The sequence below is a fragment of the Cyprinodon variegatus genome, unplaced genomic scaffold, assembly GCF_000732505.1.
Source record: "Cyprinodon variegatus isolate N-32 unplaced genomic scaffold, C_variegatus-1.0 Scaffold765, whole genome shotgun sequence".
Taxonomy (NCBI): domain Eukaryota; kingdom Metazoa; phylum Chordata; class Actinopteri; order Cyprinodontiformes; family Cyprinodontidae; genus Cyprinodon; species Cyprinodon variegatus.
Window position 1 is genome coordinate 428,485 of NW_015151218.1, and position 19,342 is coordinate 447,826.

General features: G+C 39.2%; 1 protein-coding gene across 6 annotated transcripts in view; it reads left to right on the forward strand.

Moving 5' to 3' along the window:
- Window positions 1–10,170: 10,170 nt before the first annotated feature.
- Window positions 10,171–19,342, forward strand: part of p2rx1 (purinergic receptor P2X, ligand gated ion channel, 1) — a 33,531-nt gene continuing 24,359 nt past the window's right edge. For 2 of the 6 annotated variants that reach the window (XR_001481877.1, XR_001481878.1), the window contains exon 1: window positions 10,177–10,516. Coding sequence is in view for 3 of the 6 variants with exons in the window: in XM_015395871.1 (XP_015251357.1) it covers window positions 10,380–10,516 (137 nt within the window). In the remaining 3 variants the exon portion in view is untranslated. Of the gene's footprint in view, window positions 10,517–19,342 lie in introns of all 6 variants that reach the window. The other 4 variants (XM_015395871.1, XR_001481879.1, XM_015395870.1 and 1 more) reach the window with 4 other exon arrangements.

A 19,342-nucleotide genomic window follows, 5' to 3' on the forward strand; every position in this document is an offset into this window, starting at 1 on the left:
GGTTGGCACTTGTATTCCACTCAATAAAAAAGAAAGAAAGAAACAAATGGTTTTGAAAATTTCGGTATTCATTATTTTCCTGCTTTGTGTGTCACTGTCACGGTTGCTAAGCAACATAGCCTACGGCGGAAAAACCATCCAAAGGGTAGACCTGTTTGAATTCACAGCCAAAACTCTTCCGGTCTCATTATTTTCACGGACTTCGAAGGATCCAATCTAGGTAGACCGCATCCTTGGAGGATGCAACCCATGAATTCAAACAGAGCCATCGTCTCCTTTTCTCTTAGAGAATAAAAATGGCTCTCAGTATCTTCCAGCAGAGGGCGACATAAACAAACAGAAATAGCTCTTTTTCTATACAGCTATGTAGTATTGTATTGTACAAATTCCTTCTCAATTACAATGACTGCCGTGAGAAAATGTTTTTAGCCGTTAATGAATCTAATCAGCATTCGCTCCTTTCTATCCAACCCAGTGGCGGATCTAGGGGATGGCTCCTTGGGCTGCAGCGCCGGATGTTTCCCCCAGAGCCCCGGATCTCGCCTCTGAGCTGAGCTGAGATTCTGCACATCTCTCCTTCACCATGTGGTATCATTAATGAGAAGAAAGCATTTTGACATTTTACAGATCCAGAGTGATCATTTATCAGTATGCTGTCCACAACCAATGGTCCATGAATCTTGAAGTTCTGATCCGTATGTGTTTTGACTCAGGAGATCCTACGATATCAGAAATAGGGATGACCTTTTCAAACTCTTCCTATTTCATCTACAGCGTGCAGACAGCTTGTAACTCTGCTGCACCTGATTAGCCTGCATCTGCACTTATAGAGCTATTGAGGCATGTGTTTCCATCCCTTGAAAGTATCTTTCAAAGGTTTAGTGTTGTTAGTCTCTCTGGCAGTTCATGAACAAACATGCTTTTAATAGATGCTAAGAAAATTCTTTGGAAATTGTGTAACATATTCCTGATACGTAATTTCAAAAATGCTTTCTCCTTCCACTCCCTTCAATTATGCCATCACTGTGATTCCCCCTGTGGGTTTGCCGTTGATTTGTCCTCCTCTTCACATTGCAGAACAAATGTATTACATTAAGTTTTCCAGCTTATGTTTTTCCCAGATTCCCCAGAAGCAGTGAACCTTATAGACACCCAGACAGGCTGCTCTTTCTTGCAAAAATAAACTGGAAGCAAAGTTAAATAATGTATGTCTCTCTTTGTCAACAATAGACAACCATTATTAGAGGAGCCAACCTTACCTGGTGTTTGCTTTTGGGCTTATGGCAGGATAACCTACTTTAACTTCTTTGGGTAACTAATTTACATCCATAAACACAGCAAACACCATAAATCTACAGATTTTTTTTTTTTTTTTTTTTTTAAGAAGCACCAGTTTCTCTTTAAAAGTCCCACACCTAAATACAGTTTTTGCTGTTTGAGCAGGAAATTTCCTTTCACATTAGCCAGGCAGAGGCCCAATCCCAAACTGGCCTCTAAACACTGACCAACCCTCCGCTTGGGCCGTACCGCAGAGGGTCCGCCACATTAGGTAAGGACTTTCCCAAACCACTTAGTGAGTAGAGTGAGTGGTCCATTCACCCCTTAGATAGCTAGTCTGCATCAGTGGATATTACCAGTGGGTGTAACAGAGAACTATAATGAGGAGGGAACAGTGGCTTTCTAATGCAAGTTCCACTGCTTGCTGCATCTTCATCACAGAAATTCACAGGTTAGGGAGAAGAAAAATATGAATTTTTTTAAAGAAAGGTGCAAATGTTTGATTTCATGTCAACTTCGCACCTCAGACCTACAGCCAGGCACATGGAGTGTCACTGTGCTGCCATCAACATCAGCAGGTTGATAATCGCTCGTTGCCATTAATTTATGTTGTTAAAACAATAATACACATTTTTTTTGACTCATTCCTGCCAGATACGGACAATCCCATTTTTCAAACAATGGCTGAATACCCTAGAAACCCCTGTAGACAACCTTTCAATAAACAAACAAGGGCAACCTGTAGCCATTTAGCCAGTCCATTACAAAAAGAAAGTTTATGGAAAAGTAAGTTTACTAAAGCTGAAATCAGGGAGTTTTCCATTTTACAATCAGAGTTTCCTCAAGCTGTTTCTTTTGCCGTAGTAACATTCTCCCTAGAGCTAACCTGGTCGGTAGCAGGTTTTGTTCAGTAAACTCATAGTGTCCTCTGTCTCCACTCTCTTTAGAGACAATCATGTTGTTTTATTTCCTGAAATAGTCAAGAAATTAATAGCTTTCTGCATAATAAAAAAAAAAATCTCTGTTATAGACATTAGGTTTTTAAAACAAACATTGCATGTTGATTAGACAATGATCTATTTAAAGAATGATCATAATTAATTCACAGAGAATCAAATATCTGTTTTTTTTTTTCAGCCTTTTTATTGTCATTACACTGTAAAGACAATTGCACAATTAATGGCAAAGAAATCAACTCTCTGCATTTAACCCATTCCCTTGGGGAGCAGTGAACTTCCATTGTGCAGTGCCCAGGGAGCATTGTGGGGTTAAGGGTCGTGCCCAGGGACCCAGACTGTCAGTCTGTGGGAGTGGGGTTTGAACTCAGATTCTGCCCTAACCACTAGGCCACACTCCCTTGATATGAGATAATTTTTTTTCTTTGGTTTGTCTAATATAAGTGACATGCAGATCATTTCTTTATTTTTACATAAAAAGCTACTGAAATATTTTTTAGATTAGACATAGATTAATTCCACAAGGGAAAAGGGACTTACTTTATGATTAGGATTTACTCAGTGAAAACTACCTACCAAGCCTACTGTCACAATCTGAAGCCATTTTATAAAACAGCTAAATAACAACCATTTATTGGGATGATAACATTCGAAGTGGCTGCAAACAGCCACTTAGTATTTATTGTGTGATGGAAGACAGAATCAACATTTAAATAGAACCCATGAGATGATAAACGTTTTAAGACTTCATCACCCGCTACGAGATGATTTCACCTAAACAGATACATTGATCCACTGCAATTCAACAAATAAACCCTTAATGTTATTGCTGTCACAACAAAGTATGGCAAACCATTTTGATATGTATTAGTTTGACTTAATATGGATTTCTGATATTTGAAAAAAAACAGTTTTCTTTGTCAAAAATAGAATTTCAAATAAAGTGACATTCTTCACAGAAGAAACACAGAAAAAACATTGTAGATGTCTAGAAATTAAATGCACATCTCCATATTCCTATTCTGACAGGTCATCATTTGTATTACTTTGAGTATGTCTCCTTTTAGCTCCCATTAAAAAAGCCGTGATCTGCTGAAGCACCTACATTACTCAAGACATACTTGTCATGATGGGTTACTGAAAAGCCCAATATGCAGAACACCACGGAGACTGAAGAAGAGTTTAACAAGTTTATTGTTCACAAGCACATGGAAATAACACAGGTACTGGTTCAGGCCTGGGGGCTGGTTCACTGGGGGAGATAGTTCAGTTAGCTTGGACGCAGTTGAGTTTGAGAGTCTTAGGTTTATACCTTGAGAAGTCCGGTTTAGGCTTTGAGAGAGGAACTGTTGGGTCCAGAGATTGTTTAGTTCAGCAGAGTCCGATAACTGCTTCAGCGTCTTACTTCTAGCGTGAGGGCAGACCTTGGCTTTGGGTTTCCAGCTCTTAGTCCAGAGCTGCATGGGAATCCAGAGAAGAGTCTTCAGGTTTGGCTCAGAGGGAAGGCTCGGCAGGTTAAGCTCATCCAGAGCTCACAAGAGAAAAACAGGATTCTTGAAAGCAGAGACAAAAAGGATTAGAATCCTATCTGGATTCAAGAGCAACAAAGGTTCTCAGAAGATGCTAGGCTCAGGTGCTAACCAAACTGGATTTAACACTGCGGCGTCGAGGCAAGGTCTGAAGGCAGGTTATATACTGTGGATCCTCTGATGATGAGATGCACCTCAGGTGTGTCGAAGGCTCAGCTCAGGAGGATCCATGGCGGACTCTGCTGGAGAAAGATGGAACTTCTCCAGCTCCCAACAATACTTTTGTGTCTGGTTCCAGGATGTTATCAGTAAATCATTTAAGCCTTGATTTTAAAAGCTCAGTCAACACTTTCCACTCATTCTGCACCATTTTTTTAAATTCTTAATGTGAAAGGGTCAGTTCTGGTGAAAGTGAATAGAGAACAGAACATCCAAATTCCTGACTGGTTGGTAACATTATTCCTACAATGTTCAGTGTTTTCTAACACATTTCTGCCCGAACCATCGGGATCTTCATATGTTTGAGCTGAATTTGCTTATGTCGGTTTAGATCATCATAGTCAGCCATGTGCTCCATTTGTGCATCCACAATCCAGGCCAGCTCAGCCGTTTTCCTCTAAAAGCAGATAATAACTGATACAAACCAGAAATATTATAAAAAAGCAGCAATTTTTTTTCATTCTCTGGCAAGTCCTGCATTTAATACATCATTTAAGGACAAAATGTTCTTACTTACTGCCATCGTGACAAGCTAACCAGTATTGTGGGTGGTCACAGTGTTATCCCTGATAACTGAATGATATTATTTCAATATCATACAGTAATCATGATGTTTAAAACCTTCCTTTTTGTAAATGACTCTCATCCCTTATTTGGATAAGATTCTCTTGGATTAGAGAACTAAAGTGACGCTTTATTGCCTAAAGACCAATAATATTCATCTGAAGGGAAACACTGTGGCCTTTTCTGAGAAGGTCCCAAGCACACTAATCTGAATTAGTGAACGTAATTAGTGCACAGTGGTGTTACATACACACCTGTGAAAAACAGTTTCCTTTTCTGGTATTTAAAAAAAATGAGAAGGGGATTTGAAATGTTCAAATACTGTTTTCAACCCTGTTCCTCTAGGATGCTGGAGTAGAGCTATTTTACCGCAGCACACAGGCTCCAGTCTGCTTTAGTTTGGCTATTCAGCTGAGGAAGCTGGAATCGCATGCAGTCTACCAAAAAATAAACGGATCAAAGTCTGTGAAAAGCTGTATTTAGCAGGCTGAATGCTGACTGATCCACCAGTGGGGCGCAGAATTACAAAGAGGAAAAACTTTAAAGAACAATAAGCACCAAAACAGCACATTTAAGCTCACAGATAGTATGTTTATGGACCCTGAGTTTTGTTGTTTTTCTGGCAGAATAAAGCTAAAGAGCTGATGGCAGACATTCAGTCCAGCAGGATCCTCCCTGCTCAGGTCCTGATACCTTTTTGGGTTTCACCTCAAGCTAATGAAGGTGCTGCAGTCGTCTCTGATGTCTTAATTTCAAAGTGAAGCGATTAGTCAAAGCAAAGCGTCACCGGCCACAGCTCTCTCCCTTGGTTTGTAGTTAGTAATTTGTTGGAAACTGGAGGCCGAATCTGCCTCCTGTTGTTGTTTTCCAGGTGATCCTATTTTTTCTTTCTAAAGTTCTTCCTATACTTTTATTCAGGTCAGCCTTGGCTGTACTTTAAAACTCCACATCCCATCAACATGAAGGCAGTCTGCCCTTCATGTGCTTCAAATATCTTATATCAATTGATAGCAGATTAACGGGCTTTGCTGAACTACAGACATCTGAATCAGGTGTATAAAATACCTAAAACATGGAGGGAAGTAAGCCATGAGAACCAGGGTTGAAAAACACTGCTCTGGAGCAGCAAGTCTAAAACCCCTGACCTCTGACCCACCTATTGCAACAGACTGGATACTCCCTAAAAATAATTTAAATACCTCACTCTGTATTTATTTATACATATCAAGGAAACTTTTTTACATTTTAATTGTTTTTAAATGACATTTAATGATTTAATTTATTCTTTTAAAATCAATATAATTAATTAATGCAAGATTTATTTATTCAATTTAAGAATTTAATGGTATATTTCATGTTTAAATCATTATCATTATTTATAATAAATAAATGCAACATTTATTTATTTGATAGTAGAATTAATGCTTCTGTATTTCCGATGATATTTAACACCCCCCATTCAATTTCTCCCAATACTCCCCTGACGGAATCCAAGCCTCCCGGTTAGCATATCCTTAGGTGCATTTTACTGTGCTGACAGTGCCGTACAGTTGTTGATGTAAAACAGCAGAGTAGCTGTGGACCTCACCCAGATCCTTAGTACCAAACTGTTCTTTCAAAACAGTATTTTAACTGAACAGAGCAAAATGTCATATTTGTTCTCCTTTTACAGTCTGAAAATCATGTGTGATAAAAAGTAGTGGTAGCAAAACACTTTGCCTAAGATTTTCGATTAACCAGATTAGGAGATGCTTTTCATCATTCTTGCTATTAAAATTAATCTGTTGCAGTTAAAGGCCCCATCATGACTTATTGCCACAAAAGGCAAGATGTACAGTAACATTTTTAGCCTTCCAAAAAAAGAAAGTTTGAAAACAATCTACTGGACTTTGTTTCCAAGTTTGGAGACGTTTTGATTCCCATCCAGGAAGCTTTCTCAATTCAAAATGTTAGGAATAGTGTTGAGTTTGAAGTTTTATACAGTAGTCCTACAAAGCCTTGTTTTTGTTTTGAAAACATGCAAATTGAAACGGACAAAGGGTTCCACTCCATTGGGATGGGGGTCGTCATTTGGGTTCAGGGCTCCACACCCACAGATAGATACCCCAGAGACAGACAGACAGACAGGCTGGGGTACCATGAATGATCAATTATGAACAGTTTAGTTTGTGCCTTCAAGTCGTTGCCCATGAAGACGTTACTTGGATATAACCTAATGGAATATCTTCAGAACAGCTCCAAATGACACAAACCTCATATGGGTGAGTAGAACATGATGTTATAATGTAAATCAAGCGCCAAATGTAAAAAAAAGACATTACCCTTTAACATAGCCTCCAAGAATCCTGGTCTCTGACTACTTTTTATAACCTTCAGGATTACTTTAATAGAGTTCTCCTCCCCGAAAAAAAGATAATTATCATGTGCAGTTATACATTTTAAAGAATCTGTTTCCCTTTCTCTCTCCTCTGTGTCGCTGAGACGTGCTGCAGATTGCAAAATCTAGGGTTACCTCCATCTTATATCAGAGATCTGATTGTTCCTTATGTTCCTTATGAGCACTTTGCTCTCAATCTGCAACTTTACTAGTGGTCCCTAGAATTTCTAAAAGTAGAATGGGAGGCAGTGCTATTAAGCTCCTCTCCTGTGGAACCAACTACCAGTTTTAGTCCGTGAGGCAGACACCCTGTCTACTTTTAAGGGGTAGGCTTAAAACTTTCCTTTTTGATAAAGCTTATAGTTAGAGTGGCCCAGCTATCTCTATAGTTATGCTGCTATAGGCTTAGACTGCTGGAGGACATATGGAACATTGAGCCTGGTTCTGCTGGAAGTTTCTTCCTGTTAAAAGGGATTTTTTTCCTCTCCACTGACGCTACAAGCATGCTTGGTGTGAGGGATTGCGTTCGAGTCAATGAGTCGATGCAATCAACTGGTTTTCCTTAGATAGAAAAATTTGAATCAATTTGACTGTATGATGTGGTGAACTGTAAAGTGCCTTGAAACGACATGTGTTGTGAATATGCGCTATATAAATAAACTGATTTGAATTGAATTTTCATACATTTTCTAAGGTCCACATTGTGTGGCCACTTCTGCTATAACCTTTTGCTGCCGTAACACCACAATTTCCCCATTGTGGGACAATTAAAGGGTTTTTTATGTGTATGCTACCTAGATAATAAGTAAAAGTAAGTCTTAGAACAGATTTCTCAAGCCAGGTGGCGCATTAGACCAGGGGCTCATCTCCTGTTTCCAAAATGCATCACAAACAGCTTGAGAAAGCTTTTCTACTGTGATAAATGGTGATTAAAAATAATATTCAATAAGATGTATTTGTGTTTAATACGTGTTTATTCAAACAAAAGTTTATTCTGAACTGTAGGCATAATAAGTCATGATCAACTGTTTAACAGTCACAAGCATTGTGTCAGTCAGTCTATTTCTCCTTTTTCCAGCAGTCACTCAGGCAGTCATTGCAATGTCCTGTGATGCTGGAGTAGCCGCAAAGGCTGCTGGGTAATATCAAGATGGGGAAAACATAACTATTTTATTCTAGTTTTGTGTTAAAGAGGGTTGTTTATGTTGAAAGTCTGTTCATGCTAAGCTAACATTAGATTCTGGCAGTTCCAGTTATAAGTGTTAACATTAACACCGTTAACATTAACACCAGTTGAATACAATGTAGCAAGCATCTCATTGTTTTTGTGTTGCATAAATAAAGAGCTTTGCAACTGGACCCAGGTTTTTAATGTGAGTTACTTACGTGCTGACAAACACGCTACAATATCAAGGTTAAAGTCATCATTAGTATATACTGAACCAAGCAATTAGAGGGTGATATCGTTACAGCATCGATACTTTTTAACAATAATTAATTGGGAGTCCTCATGTAATTTTGTTTGTATTGTGTCCACTTGCCTGTTGCTTTAATTCAATAAATTTCCACATGTGAGAGAAAATAAAGTATTAGTTATTGTTGGCCCACTTAGATAACATGTTTTAATGGGATAGATGTACTGGGTTCTTCCAAGGTCTTTATTACACTTTCTGAGTGGGCTCCAGTAACATATGACATATAATATCTACTTTGAAAGTTAATATGAAGGTGATCACTCTTATCAACCTGTATATGCTGTTGCCATTGTTTTCATTTACGGTATTTTCCGCCCCGATGGCCTCTCTCTCTCTCTCTCTCTCTCTCTCCCTCTGAGGGGGGAACAGCAAAGCGCTGTAATACAGACTGAGAGACAGATGAATCTGCTGCAGTTAAGCTGGGCATACACTGTGCGATATAGCTACAGCTCTGATGCGATCTTACGACAGCCGACTGAATTTCAAACATGTTTGATTTTCTCCCGACCTTACCATTCCTGATAAGGAGGTGGTCATGAGAAGGTGATTGCCCCTCATTACCCCTGTACACTACATGACGCATGACAAGGCTGAAACTCAGCCGGATGGAAAATTTCTTGCACAACTGGAGAATCGGCCTGAAAAGGACAAAAAAAATCGTACAGTGTATGCCGCCTTCAGTGCGTGCAGGGAAGAATAAAAATCATCATTCTTGTTAAACGAGTATTGTTCAGTATCAATAACAGCTTTGGTAGGATCGATCCGCCCACCTGCTTTAAAAATATATTAACGGCGGATTTTGTTTAGACAAGGGTCTGGCATTAACAGAGCATGTTAATGCCGATAACAGTCCACCACTAGTTATAATTCATTAAGACATCTTCTGATTTTGCTGTATATTTCTTTACATTTTAATCAGCTAATTTATAGACTTCCCCAGATTCTGATCTTAAAATAATAGAAGATGTTATGAAGCTGCATCCCTTTAAAAAAAATCAACCCTTTGCACCAGGTCCCTCAGATTATATCGCTATTAGAGCCTGTAGGACACCAAATACTTGACTAATTTGGGATTATTATTTAGACTGACATAAAACCCTTCTTGCAATCCTTATAAATTCATCCCGCCAGATTAAAAGATATTGTTTACGGGTTTTAGCTAAAAAAAAAAAATCTACAGCTTTACACTGATTTAGAATTGGCGTTAAACTTTATACCCAAATGACCAGATTCTGGAGATTATTGCATATAAGAGAGATAAGCGGCTGCCCTCATGGGAATTATATCTTTTTGTAATATTCAGTTGATTGCAAGTTTGGCACTTTACTTCCTCTGTTATGGAAGACTAGGAATGAAAAGCACCTCCAGGAAAGAGAAAAAGGAAAAGAAATGTTGTGGTGAATGGCACACACACACACACACAGGCCTACACACTGGAGATAAACACATAAGAAGGCTTAACTTCTGGTAAATGGTGACAAGAGGAAAAGAAGCTGAAACGTATGGGCTGGGTGTCTATCTCTGGAATGCATGCAGGAAGAGACCCACAGTGGAAATGATAAGGTTTGATTGCTCTAAGGGAGGAGGAGGTCTGGCGTTCTGCGCTAAACATTGCTCTTAACTTGAGGAAGTCATGAATGTCTTTTAACCAATTTTTATTATGTTTGAAGGATCCATGCAAATGTAAGAGAAAGTGAAAGAAAATTACAGATAGACTCAAACAAACACGACTGGCTGAGGAGACAGTGGCTCTGTGCACAGAGAGGGAGGGAAGCAGAGCTGGGCTGGAGGGAGGAACTCTTCACTCCTTCAAATGAAGCTTGTCAGACATTAGGAGAGGAGGCAGAAGAGAGTCTCAACAAGCCAAGAGCAGAAGCAGAGTCAACTCAGAAAGGGGATCTTTTTCTGCTTTTTTTTTTCTATATGCCATTGAGGTGACAAGACAGACCCTCCTTGTCTGTGGGTCAGCTGAGGAGAAAAGATGAAGAACCAAATCACCAGCGCCCTTTCTGACTTCTTCTTTGAGTATGAGACCCCTCGCCAGGTGCTGGTGAGGAATAAGAGGGTGGGACTTGTGTGCCGGTTCATCCAGATGGGGGTCCTGGTTTACATCATTGGGTAAGCTACTTAAAGCATCTGTTATCTTCGCTCTGCAAAACAGCGAGTTAAATAGAGCTAATTAAAATGAAATGTTCCACTCACTAAAATAATTGAAACAAAGACGTCTTGTTGAATGTGTGTGGGAAACAGATATACAGTAGGACCTACCATGTCCTGTTGACTGAGCAAACATCCAAGCAAACTGCTGTTAGCAATCGAAGAGCCTTGACTGGCAGCTGTGGCAGAAGATGGTTCTGACATAACAAGACAGATATTTCCTGTCCGTTCATACAAGTTGAGACATTCAAAAGTGTACGTTGTTACTAATGCTTCCTGGCTCACCTTCCACATTTTCTAACGTGCTTTGACATGCAAGTTCCTTTTAACTGTTGGGCAGTTAGGAGCAAACACAAGAAGAATGGTTTGTAGTTTTCATTTAGCATTTGAATGATATTTATTGTTTTTCTTGTGCATCTGAGCAGCGAAACCTGCAGGAAGGAGAGTGATGAAATGCACTGAGGCACATGCTAGGACAGATAAAGATCAAGCGCTGCACAATTTGCTGCCAAACACAGCCGACGTGTTATTTGGTGAGGGTGATGCTGACAGACCCCAAAAAAAGTGAAAACCTGAAACAAATGGATCTAAGACGACTCTGCTGAAGAATTTAGGAGGAAAACACTCCATCTATTTTTTGTACCTGCGTTGGAACGACTGGTGCCACCACACAGCTTGCTTACCATTTTTGGCTGTTGGTTGATTGGTAAGGTGCCAACCTAGCCTCAAACCACCCAGCGCTCAAACCTGAGTGTGATTTATTGCAGCCAGTTAAACGGACATAAATGCTTTTAGGTGGAAGCCAGAGCATCTGGTGAAAAACCATTACATGCATAGAGAGAACATGCAAACTCCATATATACAAAAAAATTTTGAATCATTTTTTAATTATTATATATATATATATATATATATATATATATATATATATATATATATATATATATATAATTACTGTGGCAGGTGTTCAAACCCAGCAGAGGAATCATTCATGCCAACAACTGCAGCATTAACAAATCTCAGCTGAAAAAAGGACCTAAAGGTTTTAGAAAAAAGGGGATAAGCACTTCTATAAAATACCTTTTTTCCCACATCAACAGAAGCACTGCACGTTCTATTTAGGATCAAAACCGGAAACACTATTAAACTTGTCCTCCTACACTCCCAAAAATATTTCATTCAAGTTTGAACATTTATGTAATTTTATTATAATAAAAACATCCCATTTACTTTAGATCATTTTAACACAAACCTATTAAATAAACCTTACATATGTTATATTCACATGTAAAATTATTTTATTGAAATACATACTAATCAGAGGTAGGCATTTATTTTAGAAAATAAACTTTCTCCAAATTAAAACTAGTGAGTGTATTTATCTTAACTACATAACATTTATTGATTGAATACACTTTTAAGTACACCACAAATGGATCCAAGTTGGCGTTGAACACTAGTGACATCACCTGTTTGCTTCAGGTAATGTCACAGGATAATTTGGGGGACGAATGTGCAGGCTGGGATAAAATCTATCCAGTGGTGCCACAGAACACAACACCTCCTGTTTTTCAGCCTGCTATGTTAACCAAGGTGATGTGTTTTCATATGGGAATGGAACGGATGGGCATTTCAAGGTGGGACTGCTGCCCTCTGAGTATTATGTTAAAACCTATGACCTCACAGGGAAGGTTATACTAGGAAACTGGTGGTGAATAGGGTTGACGTTTGGTGGTACTGTGGTGGGAGAGTATTGTGGGGATGGCTGCCAGTAAATTGGAGGGGAAGGTGCGCTTTGGTTTCCCTGCTTTCCCCTATCCAGGTCTTCCCTGAAACTGACCGGACAAGTGCTTCAGGGGGTGTTTTCAAGAATTAAGAAGCTCTGCATTTACCCATCCCCTTGGGGAGCATTGGGCTGCCATTGTCCGGCACCCTGGGAGCAGTGTGGGGGTTAATGGTCAGGGACCCAGAGTGGCAGTCCATGGGAGTGGGGCTTGACTCAGATCTTCAGGATTCCAAGCATAATACCCTAACCACTAGGCCACCCTAACCCTAACCCTCCCCAGGGTAGGCATTAGCATGAAGGATCCACAGTGGCAGCTCATTCCCCCGAGCTGTGATATGAACCTAGGCTTCCTGTTTGCAGGTTGGGTGACTGTGATGGTCTGAGCAGTCAAAGGAAATTCAGGCACAGGTTTAGATTCAAAAAGTCTTCTTTTTATTGAAACCAGAACAAAGAACTTGGGTCAATAAAGAACAAATTACAAAGTTGGGCCCATAAAAGAGGTCAAATTTAAAGAAATCCCGATTTAAATATAATGAGACTGGCTGACCTATTGTGTAATTAAATGTTACCGCATTTGGGCTGCTGTAGTTGAAGCCATCACAGTGACTTACCTATGGAATTGGCATATTAGGCATAATAGCTTTGTATACTGTAGACGCAGCTTCTGATGTCATCATGCTCTTGTGCATGCAATGCTGCATCCATGTCCACCATGAAAAATCTACCGCTCCTCCTATCCTTCTGTACAAAGACCAAACATAATATGGAGCAAAAAGAGAACTGGTTTTACCTGCCATACTGCATTAAATAAAATAATAAAAGAAATTCATACACTGAACTGTTCTGGCACATGATCTTGCTACTCTTTCAAATATTACCATCAAATCAGTTTTATAACAGCAAATAATACATTTAAGAGTTTTATTTGGATTACAGTTTATTAAACACCTGTGTCCTTGAAAAAAAGTTAATCAAACAATTTTATTCAGCGCATCACAAATTTACAAATGATAAATAAGCAATCCAGCAGGAGGAAGAATATGTGGCGCCCAAACATTTACCAATCTGCTTCAAGAACCATGAAAATCACCAGTTTGTTGTCGCCCTGCTATCCAACATGCATACAACATAAGTTCAACACGCAGCTCGATGGTCCGTGTGACTTTTTCTTGTTTGTGTGTTTTTAATTCCACTACACAATGAAGCAAAAATGGAAACAGGGTCAATAAGCACATCCTCAAATGCGATGGCTGCAGCACTTAGAGGAGGAGCTCAGGAGGACCTGAAAGCTTCTGGATATTTATGCTACATTTCCAGCATCCAGTGCTCATTGTGAAATATTTAGTTCAATTAATCACATCTAAACAGCATCATTCTGAAGAAGATTCTCATTCATCCAGGTCATAGTCATTCCGTAAAAGTTTTTTTTAAAAACAGCATCCAGAAAGCATCTTGACTTGGCACATTTGGAGAACTATGGAAGAAGTTCGAAGAACAGACATGAAAAATAGAATACATTTAAGTCAGATTTGTTCATATTCTTGTGGCATTTAATTTGACTGTTTATTTATGGATATTAATCATGAAATTATGTTACTACTATGTGATTTACTTTGTAGAAACACAAAAAAAAATCTGTGTAATTAAGTAGTTAGAGGGACAGATAGCTTCAGCACATTTCATTATGCAAGATGGGAATGTTTTAATGTGAAAAAAAATTTCTGCATGAAATATGTAAGGTCTGATTTCCTACAGAGCAGGATCCTCCTAGCCTCGTGAGACCATCCTGATCTCGCAAGCTTTCAAGGTTTCACTCGCAGATCAGTCTGGAGACTCTCCGTTAAAGAAAATTTGGAGCCGTTCACCAAACGAACGTCCAATCAGCGTTGGCTTTGCGGCAGGTTGAGGTGTGACGCAACGAGACGCGCGACAGTTCAGTTTAAAGAACATGGCGGCTTCAGCCGATGAAACTAGCGTTAGCGTGGCTATCGAGCAAGTTTTATCGGAATTACAGAGTATTTCTTCGCTGAAAGAAGAGCAAAACACTGCTCTGGAGGCTTTTCTCAGAGGAAAAGATGTTTTTGCTCTTCTCCCGACTGGTTTCGGCAAGAGTAGCCTGGCTGTTAGTACGTCATATGCTTCGTTGATCTGATTGGTTTATTTGGCCAGTCTATCACCAACATAGGCCAATCAGCTAACCAGTATTTTTGCCCCTTCCCAAAATTACTTAAACAGAAGGTTTCCAGATGGATATGTGGAGCCAATCCATCTGGCGGAGTCAGGTTAGGATCCTCCACCGTAGGACTCATATAGCAGACTACACATCTAATAAACACTTTTTGTTTTTTCATTTTAAGGGGGCAACATCACTGAAACTAAAAGTAAACTAATGGAAATGCCTGCAATAGTGTCTTATTTATTATTCTTTTAATAAACCATGTAACTTGCTATGATCCCAGGTTTATTTTATATACATATTTGCAGTACACCTGCGCTCTGAAAACGACTTCCTTCTTTACATCCAGGCAGGTCGTCTTGTTATGCTAAATGTAATGAAATGCTTCAGTTAACTGAGAAATTGACTAAAAAACAAAGGGAAAAACTCAAAAATGATATAAAATAAGTAAAATCAATGTAAGTGACTTAGTTTCCTTTAATTTTAGGCTTTTTTTAAGGCAAAATTGGAAGAATGATAGTCACATAAACTTACAAATGATTGTTTGTGAGTTGATATCCATGTAAATAATTTGTGATTGTGAATTGTGATTTCAGTTGAATGGAAACTGCATTGTGACTTGTTATCAGCAAACATACTATTATCACTTAAATCAGTCGATATAATATCTAATCATGAGAAAGTTGCAGATTTACACCTCTACCTTCCACAGAAGGTGAGATGAATCAGTCTGCAAGAGAAACAACTGCCTGCATCTTTCTTTTAAAAAACCCAACTACTTTTATAACACTGAATTTTCTGGCAATCCTTGAACTAATATTCATTTGGATGTAAGCCCTGTAAGCTGCTCCATTGCTGTATTAAATGTAGGAACACCAGTTTGCACCTCGGTGGAAGACACCATGACCTCTCCAAGTATTTTCATTAATTCAAATTGATCCCTGACTTCAAAGATTACACAGGGGCATCGGAGAAACAGCCACTCAACCCAAAAAGAACGTACTTTCATTCATTCACGATCAGTTACTCTGGTTTGCTGCAAGCCAGGCGGTGTTCCTGTAAGCGTTTGTGGTAAGGCTATTTTTTAGAGTATCAGTAGTTTGACTTCACATGGGCTGTTTTGTATGAACAGATCACTGTGGACATGCTTTGCCAACCCTGAACCTTGTCATTGGTTGATTCTTTGCCTCTTTAACTATTTGTTGATTTGTTTCTAATTAATTTAAGCATTACGTTTCTGTTTTTTCTCTTTTTTACTGCACTTATTTCAGTTTTGAAATTAAAAAAATAAATTTTTATTTAGAGTGGACCATGCCTCCGATCCATGTCTGGAAATACCCATTTTATTATAATTCAGCAAATATATCTGGGGCATAACCAGCAAGTACATCTGCTGCCGTTTCCTTAAAGGCCACCTGCTTTAATATGATTAGATCCAAACTTAATTATTGGTTCAGTTATGCAGTTTAAACAGCAGGTATGTAAAACATGTTTCTATTAGTTTTAATTCTACAACATCTACCACTATGTGGCACCAGAATTTCTATCAAACTGACTGGCTTGTTTAGCGATGGTGGACCACAGCTCTCTATTTGTTGCTTTAGACTGATGTTAACAGCAAATGAGAAGCTGTTTGTTTCCAGTTTGAGGCAGAAAGGCGGATGAAAACAGAGGGAATGGTTTCAGTTTGGTATTTTCCATATTCAGGCTGGCCGTGCCTCATTTCAGGTGTGTCAGCCGCCTCTGGCAGCTATCAGGTCACATTAGGGCTGATCGGGTATGTCCCACAGAGGAGATGAAATTGGAAAGCTGTCCTGCTTCTTCTCTTCATCAGAGGCGGTCGGGCAGCGGCAGGTTGGGAAGTGCAGACTTGTCAGAAATGTTTGTGGTCATATTAACATGTAATCAACTCTTCCTGCTGAGAGAAAAATAAGGATCCCAAATAACTAGCAACCCTTAAATGAAGGTATATGAAATCATTTAAAAGAAATTTCTCAGCAAAAATGATCTCCCCTAAATTACTTTGATTCCTTTTTGAAGTATGTCAGGCCATCCTTTTTTTTTTAGTTTGTATTTAATATTTTATTTAGCCTATCTGACTATTTGATGATTAACCTCGGTGCTGCAGAATGGTTAAAAGAAAAGCTCTCCACACATAAGGGAGCCTAGATGCTCTCCTCTGTCAACACAAATGCAAATCTCAGTCAGGTTGTCATTTTTCAGAGACTCTTTCCATTATATCCACACTTCTTTCACTTTTTCCATTTCCCCTCTTAATAGACTTTTTTGCAGAACTGATATCCTGGTGTGCTTTGAAAGCAGCCTTCTTATATAATGTGTCACCCTCTCAAGACAAACGGCCACGTGATGAGACACACACTGTCCTGTGGGCGCCATGCCAGGGGTTAATTGCTCCTCACACCCCGTGTAAAATAGTTTTACAGGTTGGACGCAGGATTTCTGTCTGGATATGATATCTTTCCAGCACATAGCAGCTGTTGCCCGCCCCTCCTGGCAGTATATACAAGTCAAACAACACAATAGTAACACGTTGGGACTTATAAATGTTTTGGCGTTAAACACCCTGACATCAGAAGATTTCATCAGTACAAACCTTGCATGTAGATAAGTTAGAAATAGGAATACAGAATTTACTATCAGCATTTTACTTAGTGGAGACTAAATATATAAATCTATATGGTGTTAAAAGTGTTACAATTGATGAAAAGAATAATTAACTGTCATAGTTTTCTAAAGTGTGTGATTAATGCCTCTTTAATCATACCTTCCTAAAGTTATGCTTGATTTTGCATAAGGAAGGTCATGAAGAGTACCGGTTATTAGTGAGTACCTGAAGTGTGGCTCCTGAAGTGCGCCCAGTAAATTGTGTATTGATGTATTTGATACTTGTGCTGCTCCTGTGTTCAATGGCACAAAGCTGGTAAAAAAGTAGTTTTAAGATACACTACCGTTCAAAACTGTCACCCAAACAATTTTGTGTTTTCCTGAAAAGTCACACTTATTCACCACCATACGTTGTGAAATGAATCGAAAAAAGAGTCAAGACATGACAAGGTTAGAAATAATGATTTGTATTTGAAATAAGATTTTTTTTTTTACATCAAACTTGCTTTCGTCAAAGAATCCTCCATTTGCAGCAATTACAGCATTGCAGGCATTTGGCATTCTAGCCGTTAATTTATTGAGGTAATCTGGAGAAATTGCACCCCACGCTTCCAGAAGCAGCTCCCACAAGTTGGATTGGTTGGATGGGCAGTTCTTGCGTACCATACGGTCAAGCTGCTCCCACAGTAGCTCAATGGGGTTCAGATCTGGTGACTGTGCTGCCACTCCATTACCGTTAAAATACCAGCTGCCTGCTTCTGCTCTAAATAGTTCTTGCACAATTTGGAGGTGTGTTTTGGGTCATTGTCCTGTTGTAGGATGAAATTGGCTCCAATCAAGCGCTGTCCACTGCGTATGGCATGGCGTTGAAAAATGGAGTGATAGCCTTCCTTATTCAGAATCCCTTTGACCCTGTACAAATCTCCCACCTTACCAGCACCAAAGCAACCCCAGACCATCACATTACCTCCACCATGCTTAACAGATGGCGTCAGGCATTCTTCCAGCTTTTTTTAATTTGTTCTGCGTCTCTCAAACATTCTTCTTTGTGATCCAAACACCTCAAACTTGGATTCATCCGTCCACAACACTTTTTTTCCAGTCTTCCTCTGTCCAATGTCTGTGTTCTTTAGCCCATCTTAATCTTTTTCTTTTATTGTTCAGTCTCAGATATGGCTTTTTCTTTGCCACTCTGCCCTGAAGCCCAGAATCCCGCCTCTTCACTGTAGATGTTGACACTGGTGTTTTGTGGGTACTATTTAATGAAGATGCCAGTTGGGGACCTGTGAGGCGTCTGTTTCTCAAACTAGAGACTCTAATGTACTTATCTTCTTGCTCAGTTGTGGAACGCGGCCTCCCACTTCTTTTTCTACTCTGGTTAGAGCCTGTTTGTGCTGTACTCTGAAGGGAGTAGTACACACCGTTGTAGGAAATCTTCAATTTCTTAGCAATTTCTCTAATGGAATAGCCTTCATTTCTAAGAACAAGAATACAAATTAAAGATCTCTTTCTGGCCATTTTGACCGTTTAATTGACCCCACAAATGTGATGCTCCAGAAAGTCAATCTGCTCAAAGGAAGGTCAGTTTTGTAGCTTCTGTAACAAGCTAACATAATTGTATGATTGCACAAGGGTTTTCTAATCATCAATTAGCCTTCTGAGCCAATGAGCAAACACATTGTACCATTAGAACACTGGAGTGATAGTTGCTGGAAATGGGCCTCTATACACCTATGTAGATATTGCACCCAAAACCAGACATTTCCAGCTAGAATAGTCATTTACCACATTATCAATGTACAGAGTGTATTTCTTTAAATTTTAGACTAGTTTAAAGTTATCTTCATTGAAAAGTACAGTGCTTTTCCTTCAAAAATAAGGACATTTCAAAGTGACCACAGACTTTTGAACTGTAGTGTATCTTTAAGTGAAAATGTCAACGTGAACATTTTTTCACTGTCTGAGGTGTACAGACCCCCACATACTGGTGGTGCACTGTCATTAGGCATCCCCAGTAGCAGCTGCCTCAGGCCCAGTCACCTCTTGGGGTTTTCTCCTACTGTTCATGGCGGCTGGAAGTAGATGTTAATGTTTTTCAGGTATGTGGTACCAACAGCAGGCACCAGGATAATAAACGTGAACATACTTTGTTCAACTGGTTTTGACATTTTAAGTTAATGTAGGCATTAATACACAGTTT